The 15,382-nt window shown below is 39.8% G+C and overlaps 2 protein-coding genes and 1 long non-coding RNA gene across 3 annotated transcripts; 1 reads left to right on the plus strand and 2 right to left on the minus strand.

Annotated features, from left to right (window-relative positions):
- Positions 1-576: 576 nt before the first annotated feature.
- Positions 577-5,237, minus strand: pih1d2 (PIH1 domain containing 2). Its single transcript, XM_054795256.1, has 5 exons — positions 4,719-5,237; positions 3,559-3,676; positions 3,153-3,395; positions 2,749-3,023; positions 577-1,649 (listed from the first exon to the last, which is right to left on the minus strand). Exons 1-5 carry the CDS (start codon positions 4,890-4,892, stop codon positions 1,515-1,517), a joined length of 945 nt encoding a protein of 314 aa, XP_054651231.1. The 5' UTR covers positions 4,893-5,237; the 3' UTR covers positions 577-1,514.
- Positions 4,629-6,935, plus strand: LOC129191682 (uncharacterized). The gene is made up of 3 exons (XR_008573246.1): positions 4,629-4,805; positions 5,612-5,830; positions 5,982-6,935. It is a non-coding gene; the product is annotated as an uncharacterized LOC129191682 (long non-coding RNA).
- On the minus strand, positions 5,257-13,214 carry tmprss5 (transmembrane serine protease 5). Its single transcript, XM_054795255.1, has 13 exons — positions 13,151-13,214; positions 12,465-12,603; positions 12,170-12,259; positions 10,099-10,212; positions 9,596-9,731; positions 8,441-8,554; positions 8,311-8,354; positions 8,058-8,220; positions 7,745-7,929; positions 6,077-6,175; positions 5,856-5,998; positions 5,596-5,748; positions 5,257-5,460 (listed from the first exon to the last, which is right to left on the minus strand). Exons 1-13 carry the CDS (start codon positions 13,151-13,153, stop codon positions 5,452-5,454), a joined length of 1,392 nt encoding a protein of 463 aa, XP_054651230.1. The 5' UTR covers positions 13,154-13,214; the 3' UTR covers positions 5,257-5,451.
- Between the last annotated feature and the right edge of the window lie 2,168 nt (positions 13,215-15,382).

The raw sequence follows: 15,382 nt of genomic DNA on the forward strand, positions 1-15,382 counted from the left end.
TGATGTCAGTCGTTATGATACAATGTCTGGTAGGATACATTGTGCTGGTCTCCAACAGTGGTCCCCAACCTTTTTGAGTTCACAGACAGAGGGGGGTGTATCAATAAATTACCTAAAGCTATGAATTAATGAATTTATTTTGTGTTGTGTCTAACGCAAAAACAAGCAGAAGGTAACCGAGATGATGACCACCGAAGCCTAACATGAGGACGCTCAAGACCAGGGGTGTCCAAACCTTTTCCAATGAGGGCCACATAGTGCAAAATGCAAGGATGTAACGTTGCCACTTTGAGATTTTGTAAAGAAACACATGTAGATATGCTAAGTTACATACTGTGTATTTCACGAAATAACACATATTGGTGGAAAAACGTATTATTAGGATTAACTTCGGTCTTTTCCCCATTTTTGCTGTTTTTTTTTTAATTTTCAAAGTATTTACTTTCTTCATAAATCTTTGTAAATTTCCTTCACGTAATGTTTAATACTTTGTGCCCATAATATTGTAACTAAAAAGTATTTTTTCTTTAATGCTACTTTTTTATGCTACTAAAATGACATTAGTTTTCCTCATAGTTTATTCTCGCAAAATTGCAACTTTTTTTCTCATTAAAATAGAATTTTGTCTTAATATTTTGACTTTACTCTTGTAAAATTACAGCTGTTCTTTCCATTTCTGCTTCTATTTTATTGTTCTTCTTGTAAGTTCTTCTCATAATTAGGACTTTTTTGTCATAATATTTTGACTTTATTTTTGTATTATAACTTTTTCTGCAATCTAATATCCCTCCCAAAAATGACAACTGTTTGTTTTTCATAATATTACAACTTTAATATTTTTTTTTCAAGTTTTATGAAAATGTTATTTTCCCTCATATTACATTATTCTTGTAAAATTACTTTTTCTTGTTAGATTACAATTTATTTTCTCGTAATATTTTGACTTTATTCTTGTAAAGTTACAGATTTTTAGATTTTTTTTTTTCCCCTTGTTAAATTATATTTTTAGAATTTGCTGCGGGCCAATAATAAAAAAAAAAACAAAACAGCTAAGAGCCCCATTATGGACACCCCTATTCAAGACAACACTTCCGTCCATCACAATGAAAGCCTGTCACTGCATTGAACACAATCAGAAAAGTAGCTTAAAACAACATTGAATAAAGAGCGCAAAGTGAATACAGACAATAGGTGCCAGGCAGTGTGCTAGCATGAATTAACTTGAGATTATGCATCGCTCAAACTAACCTGACATAACAACTATGCTGCATTCAAGGACACTGATCAAAGTGGGAATAAACGCTCAAAGAAAAACAATGAAACAAAACAACATAAACCAGTGTTTGGGGAGCTGTGGTCTATACAACCATTCATTTCTTGCTTTTTCTTTGCCAGTCTGAGGAGTTTGCTCTGTGCTTTTTCAGTATTTTACTTTATTTTCAGTTGGACAAGTTTCTTCAGTCCGTTCCTCATTAGTGATGTCAGTAACAATGGCTGGCAGCACACAAGACACGTCACAAAATATCAGCTGTCACAGTAAGCCTTCGATTCGTCTTGTTAAAGATGGCCACCGCGCTGCTTTCATTGACAGCTTTTGGGAAGTCCAGAAGCAAAAGGTAGACGTCCTCCACCTCCAACAAGACGTCATCCTGTGTAGAGAAAGGCATGCAATAACAGAACTTGCAGGTATTTGCAGTATAATGGCATCCACACATTTGGCATTGACAATATCTGCCTTTGTGGCGCCCCCTATGGGTTGTGGAAGATATGACAGCATACGTGTATCACAGATATTCTCAAAAGTTTATAATGAGAGAAATGATGATTGATTTATGGCCAATTTGGTTTGTACGTCCATGCAAAGATGTTTTGCTTGATGGCGGCCATGTTTTTGCACCAATCTTGCTGAAATTTTACAAACGTGCTTGTCAGTCCCGTAAAAGTGTGTACAGTTATCCCTCGTTTATCGCAGTTAGTTGGTTGCATTCCTTATTTAGAAATTGAATATTTTCATAGTTATAGCATAAAAAACCTGTTTACGACCTTCTAAATAGGTTTTTTATATTATTAGAACCCTCTAGACATGAAATAACACACATATAGTCTCCTTTATATTCGTTTTACCCAATATGGTAATGGTTTAATTTCAACATTGGAATACACCACATATTACAATGCACAGTTCCATATGTCCAAAAGTAGTAGGAAGAAGCAAATCTTATTTAATCCTACCCCACCCGTTTTACATAAATTGTAATTCATTTGTTCACTTCCTGTAATCCAAATGCACTCTGTGCCGGTTTAAAATACATAGGAAAATGGTAATGTAATGTAATAATGTGGTAACATAGTAGTCTAAGTTTTTGTCACCGTAACTACTTCATATGACAAATAATAATAAATGATAGACTGTAGTCATCCACGAAACAGCAATGTTTATGAATGAATTAATTTGGAAATAAGGCAAGAGAGTGAGGGAGCGATGTTCAAACTGCGATGTAGCGAAGAATGGCTGTATCCAATTTTGGGGGTGATTTGGATTAACACCGTAAAGTTACAGTGGGCGTGATAAATTTCAAACCTTGTCAGACTAAAAACAGCGCAGGCAAAACGCTAGCTGTTCATGTTTTGACAAATGTTCATCCTTGTGTGTGCAGTGGTTCAGGAGTGGAACAGTTAGCTTATACAATTATGTAATTGGGACACCCCTTTATTGACATCCTCGCCGGCACCTGTTCTTGGACTAACCTTGGACATCTTGAGCTGCCACTCGGACATGGAGCTGATCTTGGGCAGCTCCACAGTCAGCTCCAGCTTGCAGGGAAATCCCTCGGCGTCAGCCTTCACCTCCAGCCTGTGCTCGGGCTTCTCAGGCTGCTTGAACGTGGTCGAGGAGATTACCTCGATCAAACCCTTTTTGCGCACCACGGGCCGACGGACAATATCAGCTGGCAGCTCTGTGTTTTCTTTGTCCAAGCGCAGAGAGGTGATCTGCTGAAGCAGGGAGTCCGGGCTCGGACTGGCTGTAAAAGATTTAAAAAAAAAAAAAAGGCCTGATTGTTATCGATAGTGGTGGGAAGTAAAAGATGAGCTCAAACAAAAAAAGGGCCTGCAGCAGCTTGTCAGGGCACTGACTTATTACGGTACTCTACCTGTGTCTGACTGCGTGACTGGGTTCACCCGCTGCTGCTGGAAGCCAAGGCGGCGATGCAAGTCCTCTGGGCTATTTCTGGGGGAAGAGCTAACTATCATGTACGACGAAGCCAGCTGGATCCCATAGTGACGCTGGGCGAAGCTTTGAGCCAGCATGTAAACCTGGGTCATCTCTGCCTTGTTTTTCTTACATTTCTGTAGCACTTCAGGGTTAAATGCTATGTCCACCACAGTGGGACCACCTGCGAAACACCCATTTATATGCATGTTTTACTCCCTATGATATGAACATGACATCTTTACATACATTATTTTTATCGATAGTACATACTGTACATACATACATACGATAGTATATACTGTAAATACATATGTAAGCAGAAATGTTGTGTCTTTAGGTCTGACCTTCCTTTGTGTCCGCTTCCAGGCTTCCAGCATACACAGGTAATGGCTTGCTGGGGTCCTGGGGTCCTGGCACACGCTTCCAGCTGCATATGTTGATGTACAGCAGGCCTTGCGGTTCCTGGTGAGGGCACAAGTTACTTCATTAAAAATTTGAGTAGGAAAATGCCTCTTAAAAAACTCTCTAAATATAAACTGCGAGGTTTAACAGTCAAAAGCGTTGACCATGTGTGCATTAAATGCGAATCCATTAGACAGTCATTTAGAAAATTGTCCATCATTGCATCGCACCGGGATGTTGCAGGGATCTTTTGTGTGTAGAACACAGGTCACAGATTGGATCATATTAAAAATGTTGAGTTTTTAACAGTGCCTGACACCGTGACACAGACAATTTTCCTCAATTTTGATGAAATGTATAGTTTCATTTGAGCTTGACTTTTATTATATATAATTCCTGGTCATTTTACATTGTAGTCACCTACAACCATGCACATAAATAAACATAAATTGGACTAATCCGAGTGTTATGTCGTAATATTGTTATGTTGTAATATTATGAGAAACAAAAAACAACGAATAAAAGTGTAATTTTTTGGTTAATTAGGTTGCGGAAAAAATTCTAAATGTGGAAAAAGAGCCGCAAGAAACAAAATTTGACAAACTTTTGTGTTTCTGAATGCCAATCCTGACTAGCAAAACCTGTGGATGCTGTAGTTTTGCACATTTAAATTTCTATTTTGTTCTGTGATGTTTTGTTATTTCAATGTGAATAGCAGCAAATTTACAAATAATACACACAGAGAGATTGGACCGTTTTATCTAATTGGGTCTTTGTTTTTGTGTTTTATAATTACTTTTTGTTGCAATCTGTTCCATGTTGAGCGTATGAATAAAACCATTTTAATATTAAACATTTGATATAACTATATTTGCCCATTAGAAATTCATTTACCCGTATTTTGGTAAGAAATCACAACAACAAATATCAAAGGAGTCGTTTGGGAGACGACTCTTTTTAGTGAGCCGAGCCAAAAGAGCCAAACTTTTCATCACTCTTGGGCCCAGCAAATTGGAACGCGGCCACTCCTAATGAGCTACACCTGTGCTTGGGCCTGCTCCGTCTGTGGGCAAATTTGGCGAACAAATTGATGGAAACTTACCAACATGTCTGTGCTTATACACGACTCCAGTCGAGGCGGCGTGTTGTACTCCATTCCGGATTTCATCTGTTTCTCAACGAAGCTTCGGTAGGCATCTGGGTCCCACTGGCAAAGACCATTCAACATGGACCACAGCTGGCTGGCCCGCTGGAAAACGTTGCGACAGCTAGACATTTCTCACCCAAACACTCTAAATCCTCGGTTTATTAGAGCTAGCCAAGCATTAATGGCGAATGGCACTCTCTATTAACCTTTTCAAAGGCAGCTAGCGTCGGTTTTATGCTAACGCTAACGCTAACTTAAGTTAGGTCATGCTAGCAATTGGGAACAAGTTCGCATTAGCAGGAGAGCAAATGCGCCGGATATTAATGAAACTTAGATTTGTTGTTGCTAAGTCACACAAAAACTCCTAATTAAATATTACAGAAATCGTTAAAATTGGACTAGCAAGCCAAATTAAACTAATCTGTAGTTGAACTGCAGTCAGTGCTGGGTTACTATGTTGTAAGTTGCTAGGGAAACGACTTTGAGCGGAAGCGTTACACAGGTGACACCTGGTGGTGAAGAGAGGAGGACCTACAACTGATAATTACGTGACAATAGACCTTTTTATTTGGTACGTTAAAAAAAGACAATGCGTCTTGATGCTTTCAGTCTGATATGTAAGTTTACATTAAATAACGTTGTAAAAATGTGCACTGCTGAATTGCCTCCTCTGCTTGTGTTTCTTGACTCAGTAATTCTGCAAAGTTCATGAACAGAAAAACATTGTATTAGAAAGGAGGTTGAATGAAATTGTATTAACAATATAACCTGAAATGTAATGTATACAAATGACATCAATTGTGAGTATTGTGACTCTGAGTATGTGATCTACCTCCATCATCTCATAGAGCCAGCCAAGAAATTCAGCCACTTTGGTGTAGACTCCAGGGTGGTTGGGCTCGGCGCAGCCATTCCCCCAGCTGACAACCCCCATTAACCTCCACACGTTGTCATCCTGGCACACCAGAGGACCGCCACTGTCACCCTACACCGGTGTTGAATACAGATGTTGACTGACTGGTCCAGTCTTCCCACATACCAACAATATTCAAAAACGTCTTTGCAAGGTATAGTCAGACTCACGCATCTCACCTGACACGCGTCCACTTTTCCCTCCGTGTATCCGGCACAGAGCATCCTCTGTGTGATCTCGCCATTGTACATGCAGGAGCTGTTGCACTTGTTGGTACTTATAATGGGAACAGGGGCCTCTTTCAGGATATCTGATGAGTGAACTGAAGGGAGAGAACACACGCCATGGCAGCTCTGTCTGTATGCTTGGAACACAGGATGTATGCAATCGCCAATCTTACCACCGTCAGGTTGTGTGTATCCCCAGCCAGAGATCCAGCACTGTGTTCCTCCAGGTGGGTCATAGTTATACTGGGGCAAACAAACAGGCCTAACTGTATCTAATGCAATCCGGGACAGGGAGACAGGTGGTTAAAATTTTGCACTTTATTCCCCATACAGTGTCATTTTCATAGATGTATTGTTTTACTACCTGTGGCAAGCATTGTTGGTTTAAAGCCTTATTACAAGGCTTTATAAGTATTGGTAAGTATTCATACAGTAAATGGCCTTTCACTTGTGCAGCACTTTTCTACCTTTTGAAGGTACTCAAAGTGATTTGACATTGTTACCACATTTACCTACTGAGGACGCAGCATCTGGAGTAACTGGAGGTTCAGTATCTTGGCCAAGGAATAACGTTTTTCTAATTTTGCACCACACAAATCCACAGGAGGTCTTTGTCACCTGTGGCCAATCAATAAATATTAAATGCCAATATTATAGGCACCATTTTTCTCGTAAACATTACACTGTTACCTTGAATATGCTACCTCTTCTGCAATATGGTATACAACAGGGGTGTCCAAACCTTTTCCAGCGAGAGCCACATAGGGAAAATGAAAGGATGCGAAGGCCACTTTGATATTTTGTAAGTAGATAGGCTAAGAAGTTATACTGTGTATATATATTTCAAGAAAAAAACTGCATCTTGACTTTGTGACAGAGGTGAAAAAGCCTATTAGTATAAACTTTGGTCTTTGCTGTTTTTTTTTTGTAATTCAACTACCGTATTCAACTTTCTTCTTGAATAATCTTCATAAATTTTCTGTTTGTAATATGAGTGTATTCCCATATTATCCATTTTCCCCAACCTAATTTTACCAAAATTCTGACTTTATTTTGTTTTGTTTCTCATGATATGACTTTAAAAAAATAAAATTTTATTTCTCTAATATTTCAGTTGTAAAATGACATTTTTCCTCATGAATTTATTCTCGTAAAATTGTGACTTTTCTTCTTGTTAGGATACGACTTTTTTCCCTTAATTTTTATTTTGTTGTCATAAAATTTGTTTTTTTTTTCCATTTAAATTTTTTTTTTCCAGCTATTTCAACTTTGTTGTTGTATTTTCTTCTCGTATTTATGACTGTATTCTCACGATATTTTGACTTTAATCTTGTAACATTATAGCCGCAAACTTATTTTCCAAAAATTACAACTTTGTTTTGTTTGCAACTTGAAAAATATCTTTCGTCAACTTTATACCACTGTTACTTTCCCTCATGTTACATTAGTCTCATAAAATTACCACTTTTTCCTCTTAATATTTTGAATTTATTCTTGTAAAATTACTGGTGATTTTAACTTTTTTTTTTTTTTTTTTTTTTCCTTGTTGGAATTAGATTTTTAGAATGTGCCACGAGTGAATAAAAAAAACCAACTGCAGGCCACTGGTGGACCCTGGCCTGCACTTTTGACACCCCGATATAGAATATTAATATTAAATTGTGTGCAATTAGTTGTTTTTTCTGCACGGTGAATGCGAAGATCTCGGACTCTAATTTGTGTCCGTCTGGTGTATTGATTTTGCTGTGGGATGCATATAAACCTTAAGATCTGGAGCGACTCTCTCTTGACAGACTCCACTGATATTTTTTTATGGGTAAACGCTCAGAGCAGATTGCTACCTGAGAAATTAAGTGGTGTCTGTAGTTTCATCAAGGCGATGTCACTATCGTGGCTCACGTGGTTGTAGTTCTTGTTGTAGATGATCTTCTCCACGGCATGCCCCACATGCTCCGTCATGTTTGCTGAGTTTCGCATCACAAGACCTGTGTAGACCGCCCAGCTGGATACCTGAGGCAGCCTGTAGCTGACATTTAAAGCAATGAGCAGGAGTCAGAGCCTGAATGGGACAATTGTCACCTGTGCTGTGTGGCGTGACTGTTACAAACCGCTACAGACTTACTATGACCTTTTTAGTGCTGCTAAAGTTCTTACTTGTGCACACAGTGAGCAGCTGTTACTATCCATTGACTGGTGATGATGGAGCCTCCGCAGGTGTGGCGGTTGCTGTAGGAGAGGCTGACCTGCCATGGCCACCTGCCCAGCGTGGCCTCGACTCCCCCAATTATCCTGGGCAGCTTGGCTCGTGTGCCGCACTCTGCAAGCACATCCATTCCATTCATCAACAGGGATCCGCACTTCTATAAAACACGTCTGATATGATTGACGTCTAGTTGAAAGTTCTCACCAAAACATTGCAAAGCGATAACCTTATCAGTGATGCAGGTCCGCCTAAATGAAAGGAAACTTGGTAACTGATGATGAATAGTCCACGTTTCCGTGCCGGCAACTTTATCTTCATCGCTGTGAGACGTTACCTGAATTGCCACATGTTTTCCAGACTTCCCCTGTGTTCTGGGCTTATCTGTAAAAAGCCGTCCGTATAATTGGGCCCGATGTCAGTCAGATTCACTCCTTTATGTTTGGTCAGCCTGGAATTACAATGTTATACAAATGCATAGTGACAATTTTCTTATATTGTGGGTCTTATTTAATCAACCCTACAATTACAAATGCATTTTAATATATGCTTAAGCATTGTAATTATGAGAGATGTCCAACCAATTTTTGGCGTTTATTTTTTTTTTTTTCATTGATCCGAGATTGGAGGATAAGGGGTGTACTGCAAAGCGAGTTTGGTGGGTTAGTGAGGTTCGTTGTGTCTAAAGCCCCTGTTTGCCCCTTGCCATTAGTGACAGTCAGTATAGTGTACGGCAGGGGTCACCAACGTGGTGCCCGCGGGCACCAGGTAGCCCCCACGACCACACGAGGTGCCCGCAAGCCTGCTTTTCATTCAGGTTTTCAGTTAATAATGAAAGAACAGTAGAAAGAAATGCATTCTGAAATACAAAATGTGAGTTGTGGACACCAGCATTTTGTTAATGTTCTGGTAAAACAAGCATTTTCGCTTTGTTTGGGTTTAAAATAAGCTCTTAAAATAAATGTTACAAAAATGAGTAGCTCTTGGCCATTTTCATTTTGTAAAAGTAGTTCTCACAAGGAAAAACGTTGCTGACCCCTGATGTACGGTGTGCCTGTGTGAGATATTAGCTTGTTTGTATTCCTTTTTTTCCTCATTTTTGTTTTCCCCCCACCTCATTAGGCTTGGGCATTCGCACGCAATCATCTAGTTACATTTTACAATACTGCACCAGGTCCATGTGTAATTTAAGACCAAGACCAAGTTGCGCCATCTTGTTTTTCCTACCCAGTGTGGAACAATGGATGGGTGCTTATTTAGTCAAGTGAATGACACACTGGGTGAATGAGGCACTGCGTACATTAAAAGTTGAGGCCTAATGCTTCACTTTCTTGTTAGATTTTTCTATGTTCTCATTTGAACACGAACTGTGAGCTCATAATGAAGCCTTCAGGCAATTTTAAGCTTGAACGGTACGTTTGTGAGTCCGCGCACGACTGTCTTAAGAGCCGCGAGTTCAGTAATGAGATCGCACCGACAGGAGCAGACGTACCTCAGATAACCCAGCTGCCTGCACACCAGCGTTCCCAAAGAAGAGTTCCACCTTTCATAGCACACTGGCAACCAGGTGGGCAGCTTTTCCAGCTGGATCTCCAGCAGGGAGTTCTCGGGACTGATCCTGTAAAACACTGAACCTGATTGATTCAAAATCCCTCCCGATGCAGGCCAACACATGATGAACCCTCCATGAGTGTGAATTGATTGAAGATCAAGCAAAAAAAGTACTGTATGCTAATGTAGCCAAATAAGCACAGATAATTATTACATGTTTTCATGCCCGTCAATGGGCAAGTCTCCAGAGTAAAAAGAAAAAAGCAACCAAGAATCAGCTTTGAATGGTAATTTTCTACTCAAAATTTGCTTCAGAGCTGTAGTGTGACCCCTGCTTTGATGAAGCCTGACTGCCCTTTTCTGCAGCTTCCTCTTTCTTCCTTATTAACAATGAAACAGAATCTTGCCTCCAATTAGTAGAGAAGAAAGGGAGGTAACACAGACCTTTCCTGGGGTCGGAGATGGAAACGTCCTCTGTCATGTTGCAGAATGGCGTCTCTTTTGTGTCCCCGAGTCCCACTGGACGGTGAGAAGATGACGGCCTCAGGAGAAACTTGACTATGAGTGGGGAGACATAGTTGAGTAGTCAGTAATGTAAATGAGGATAATGCACCCGATGATCATTAAAAGTGCATTACACTAGGTCAAAACTGGCAGTCAATATCGCAATTAAACTAGACTGTCAAAACAAACACTGTCACAGCCACATTGTAAACATTGTTGATTGGCCACACTTGTCATATCATCAAATCAACAGTCATGGCAGACTTGAAGAGGTTGTTTGTCACTACAGTGGAACCTCGGTATTCGTATGCCCCGGTTTGTGTCATATTCGGTTTTCAACAAAATTGATTGCCAAATATGTCTCCGTTACAACCAAACAGTGAACCTAACACACTAGTCGAGTGCACAAACAAAGCATCCAAGCATTGGAGACTCAGTCACTGTCAAGAATGGATAATGGTTCTTTTAGAATTGGGACAGCAGGGACTGATTCTGGCCAGGGAATTCTTGAATCTTCATTATGTGTGTGGGTGCTTTATTTGTTCATAGGACGCACACATAACGAACAACTCTGTATCTAGCTCCTTCCTTCCTGCTTTCGAGTACTGCTTTGTGTGATGACGAGGTGTTCAAGCGCACTGCGTATTTCTGATCTGTGCTTTTTTTTTTTTTTTTTATTGAGGACGACTGCAAAAATTTGCAAGTGCCAGAAGGTGAGAAACTATTGAGCTCAAGAAAGAACGAAGATCGCGTCTGTTACAACGGAATTGGAATGTAAAGCTTCCTTATTTAAAACAGGTTGCAGTGGAAATGGTTTAGCAGAGACACATTACAGAAAAATAAATGGTTGTACCTGCTGCTTAAGTTTACAATGAAGTTCAAGTGAGAAAGTATACAGCTCTACTCTTTAAAGTTAAGTTTGTAACGGACTACAAGAAACAACGTCCGCGTGCCTCTTCGCCTATCCCTCAGTCCTCCCTCCGCTCATCTGTGTTTGCTAGTCATCAAGAGAGTTAAAAGTCCTCTCTTCATTTTTCCATTTAATTTGTCATTTATATGTATTTTGCTTTGTTTTCTTCATGAACAACTGTCATTATTCTCTATAAAATGTGTTTTGTGTTAATATATTTGGGTGTCTGGAGCGGATTAATTGGATTTATTTCTTTTAGGAAAATACATGTTTTTTTGTCAGATCTTTTGGAACGGATTAATGACGAAAACCAGACCATACTTTTTCCACCGAGGGCCACATAATGCAAAATAAAGGATGCAAGCGCCACTTTGATAATTTGTAAAGCAACACGTGGATATGCTAAGACGTTTCAAGAAAAAAATGCATCTTAGCTTTATGATATAGGTGCAAAAGCCTATTATTAGTATCATTGTCGCTCTTTGCTTTTTCCCCCCTCATTTTTGCAGTTTTTTTGTTTCCAAATATTTAAACTTTCTTCTTAATGTTTGTAATAAAATGTAAATTTCCCTTGTAATATTATGACTTTATTCTCATAATATTTTGACATGAGTGAATTGCAATTTTTTTTCAACCTGATTTAAAAAAAATTATAACTTTGTTGTTTGTTTCTCATATTACAACTTAAAAACACTTTTTTTTTTTACTTTATGCTACTACGATTTTTCCTCATATTACATTATTCTTGTAAAATTGACTTGTTCTGTTAAATTAACTCTTCTCTTAATATTTTCACTTTATTCTTGTAAAACTACTGCAGATTTTTCCATTTTTGCTGCTCTTGCTGTTTTTAAGTTTCCCTATTAAATTATATATTTAAAATGTGCCGCAGGCTAACGCAAACACAGATGTGGGCCGTGCTTTGGAAACCCTTTTATTGGCCTGATTTTGTATGAGCAATTTATGCAGTCAGGGAGGCGCCACTGTGGTGCATTAAACCAGACTTCACGGTTCTATTTTTTTTTTTAAATATAGCTTGTTTCCTATTTATTATACAGTACAATTACACTCATTGTTCTGATTTGTTATACAATCACTCACCTAAAAACCAGACCCCGACAGCCAAGCCTCCCAGGAGTCCAAGTACACACACAGCTGCCAGCAGCCTCACCAGCCTTTGAGCTAGAGTAACTGATTAATATTGCATTGCAACTTAGTGATATTTAATGAAAAGACTTCCACGTCATTCCGATTAGTAAAGCCTTTTTTCAGGCAGATATTAGGTACACCTGCACAACCTCACTACATTGTCAGTACGGCATCAAAGTTTGAGCTCCATTACGTTTTAGCAGCTCGAGGTTGTTAGTGGTGATCAGGCGTTATGACAGGCACTTACTGTGAGGTGTATTCTGAAACCCATTCAACCAGTTCTGCACTCCCTGGCTTTGTTCCACGACTTCTGCCTTCTCTGAGCGGAAGGGATGGCGGATGGCAGCCGTATTCTCAATCACTGATAATGTGTCTCCATCAGGACTCTGTCACAGCGTCAGTAAGGGCATTATCATTGGCACCTGTTCTGAATGATCTTATTGTTATTCAGGTAGTAGTGCTTGAATTTTTTTTTTTTTATCGCAGGCCTACCTCTCTTTTGTAGCAGATGTTTTCTATGATAAGCATATTGACAGTATGAAGATGCTTGGACTAAAACCAGCTCTATGTGCTAGGCAAACAATTTGATTCCAATTTCCATCTAAATTAATGCCACCACCACCTGCTCTCTTGTGTAATTGCAGCGCTTAAGTGTAGCTAATAGTATTCTCGCCACTGGAACAAGCATGTAACTCAAAAGCGATACAGCACAGCTTTGGGTAATTTGAAATGCACTTTCATAACCATTATTAAGTGTAGCTAATAGTATTGTCGCCACTGGAACAAACATGTAACTCAAAAGCAATACAGCGCAGCTTTGTGTAATTTGAAATGCACTTCCATTATCAAGCATGCAAAATGTGACAAAGCTACACGTTTATACTGATGCTGACAGCAGTTGAATGAAAGGCGCGAGCAAGTCTATTTTCTTACCATTTTGTTTGCACGCGCTGTCGCAAGTGAGTGCCCCCAATGTGCGCGCTCATCTGGAGTCCCGTGGCCGAGCTAGAGTGGACTGTGAGGCGGGTGTCCGGAGTTGGACCATTTAACAGAATGCAACTCTGGATTTTCCCTTCACAAAGAGACAATGAGGTCAGCAGAGGTGCAGTGAATGAGGCTGTTGTTGTCCATAGGAGGTGGGATCATGAGGCCTCTGAGACCAAACTGAACCTGGTCTTTGTCAGGTGCGGGTGAGGTTGGGGCATCTCCAGAGATGCCTGCAAGCCGGATGTGGGAATGACACTGGCTTGCTTTGACAGTGTGCAGCCAAGACTTGCAATGGTCTGACAGTTTGTAGGTTCAGAGGAAAGGTCATGATGGGAAGTTGTTGAAAAGTCTCGTACACCGTCTGTGCCCAATCATTTGGTAAAGCAATCGTCTCTCAGCACCCAAGAACAAAATAAAGTGTGCCTGCTGACAGATGAGACTTTCTGTGTGCTTTGAAACAGACTGCACCCAAACTATTTCTGTATTTCAAATAACATTTCAAAGAGGGACTGTTGAGAATAATTACCGGCTGAGATGAGTAAGACTGGTACTCAGAAATGATAGGACAGATCAAAGCTTGTCTTTATGTTTCAGAAGAGATTGCAGTTTTACTGGAAAGAAATTGGGTTGTGTATGTGGTGCGTGCGTGGGCTGAGCCAGGAACTCCAGGTGACCACAACCATTGCCTTAAAAAAAAACATTGAGATTGTTTGTAAGAAAGAAGACCTTCTTTGCATTGAGGGCTTGTGATTAATTTTATTTTTAAAATATGCCTCGGACCAATAAACGAGCCGCAGGCCGCAAATGGCCCCCAGGCCAGACACTGTACTCCTGGACTCCTGTTCCTGTCATCTTAACCAAAGGATGATTCATGCCAGTGTGAGTTGGTACTGAAGGCTTTGTCAAATAGGAAGGTCTTAAATACAGAGAGGCTATCTGCCCCTTCAGATTGAATCTATAAGATGGTTTCACAAGAGAGGAGCCTGATAGCTGAAGGCTCTGCCTCACATTTTGCCTTTGAACATTCTGGGAATCACAAGTAGGTCTGATTTGTGGGAATAGGGTGTTCTAGTGGGCTGATAAGGCACTGTGAGCGCTTTCAGATACAATGGCGCTCGAACAGTTACAGCTTTAGTGAGCGGCAATTTAAATTTCCATTCTTGATTTTACAGATAGCGGTTTGCAGCCTGGATATAAATGTTTATCATATCGTCTATGAATTCACCATACAGACCATTTTATTGTCACATGAATTGCACAAAATTTCACTTCTGCATTTCATCCCCCTATACCAGTCGAGGAAACAAACCTAAGGGCCCTTTTGGTCTAAGACTGAATCCCTTCAGATATCGGCATCTGAAGTTTATTGTGTGTACGGTGGAATGTCGGTTAACGTACGCCCCGCTTAGCATGTTTTTCTGTTTACTTCAAGAATTTACGCAAAAATGTTGCCTCTGTTCGCTTACATTTCCCGGTTAGCGTGCCGTACAGTATGATGTGTGTCTTGTCGTGTTACTAATACACTGTGCAAGTCCAACTGTGTTTGTAACGTATTTTTATGGAAAGTCATTGTCCTCCAGCTCCGTCACCTCTCTATGACGTGATCAGTGGTTGACCAGTTCTGTGCTAACTAACACAGTTACGGCACATGTCTCTGCTTTTCATATGGATCATGGCTGCAAAATAACCCACAACGGAGCCAAAGACAGTGCCAGCACTTTGATAAAGAAGGTGATAAACACTGCTGAATTCAAGCAGTAACTCCAAGCAAAGCACAACGGTGGTTTGGATCTCTGCTCGTCCGTCGCAGGTGCCTCATAGCCATCTTTTTCAACAAGCAAGTCCTCAATCAAGGTAAAAGTGATCACTTTCATTCATCATTTATATGCGTTTCAAATTGTTTGCTGCATGTTAATCTATACTTGTAAAACTAGAAAAATTTAACATTTTTGGGCACCTGGAATGGATTAATTGGATTTACATTTCCAGTTTCCACTGTACTGTCATCCCTTGTTACATCACGGTTCGAATGTTGCACCCTCACTCTATTGTAGTTTTAAAAAAATGAATGAATTAATAAATGATCACTGTTTTGTGGTTGTATACGGCCTGTTATTAGTAAAAAAAAAAAAAAAAAAAAAAAAGCATATATTTAAGATAATTGTACATATTCTTGAC

This window comes from Dunckerocampus dactyliophorus, chromosome 12 (genome assembly GCF_027744805.1).
Source record: "Dunckerocampus dactyliophorus isolate RoL2022-P2 chromosome 12, RoL_Ddac_1.1, whole genome shotgun sequence".
Taxonomy (NCBI): Eukaryota; Metazoa; Chordata; class Actinopteri; order Syngnathiformes; family Syngnathidae; genus Dunckerocampus; species Dunckerocampus dactyliophorus.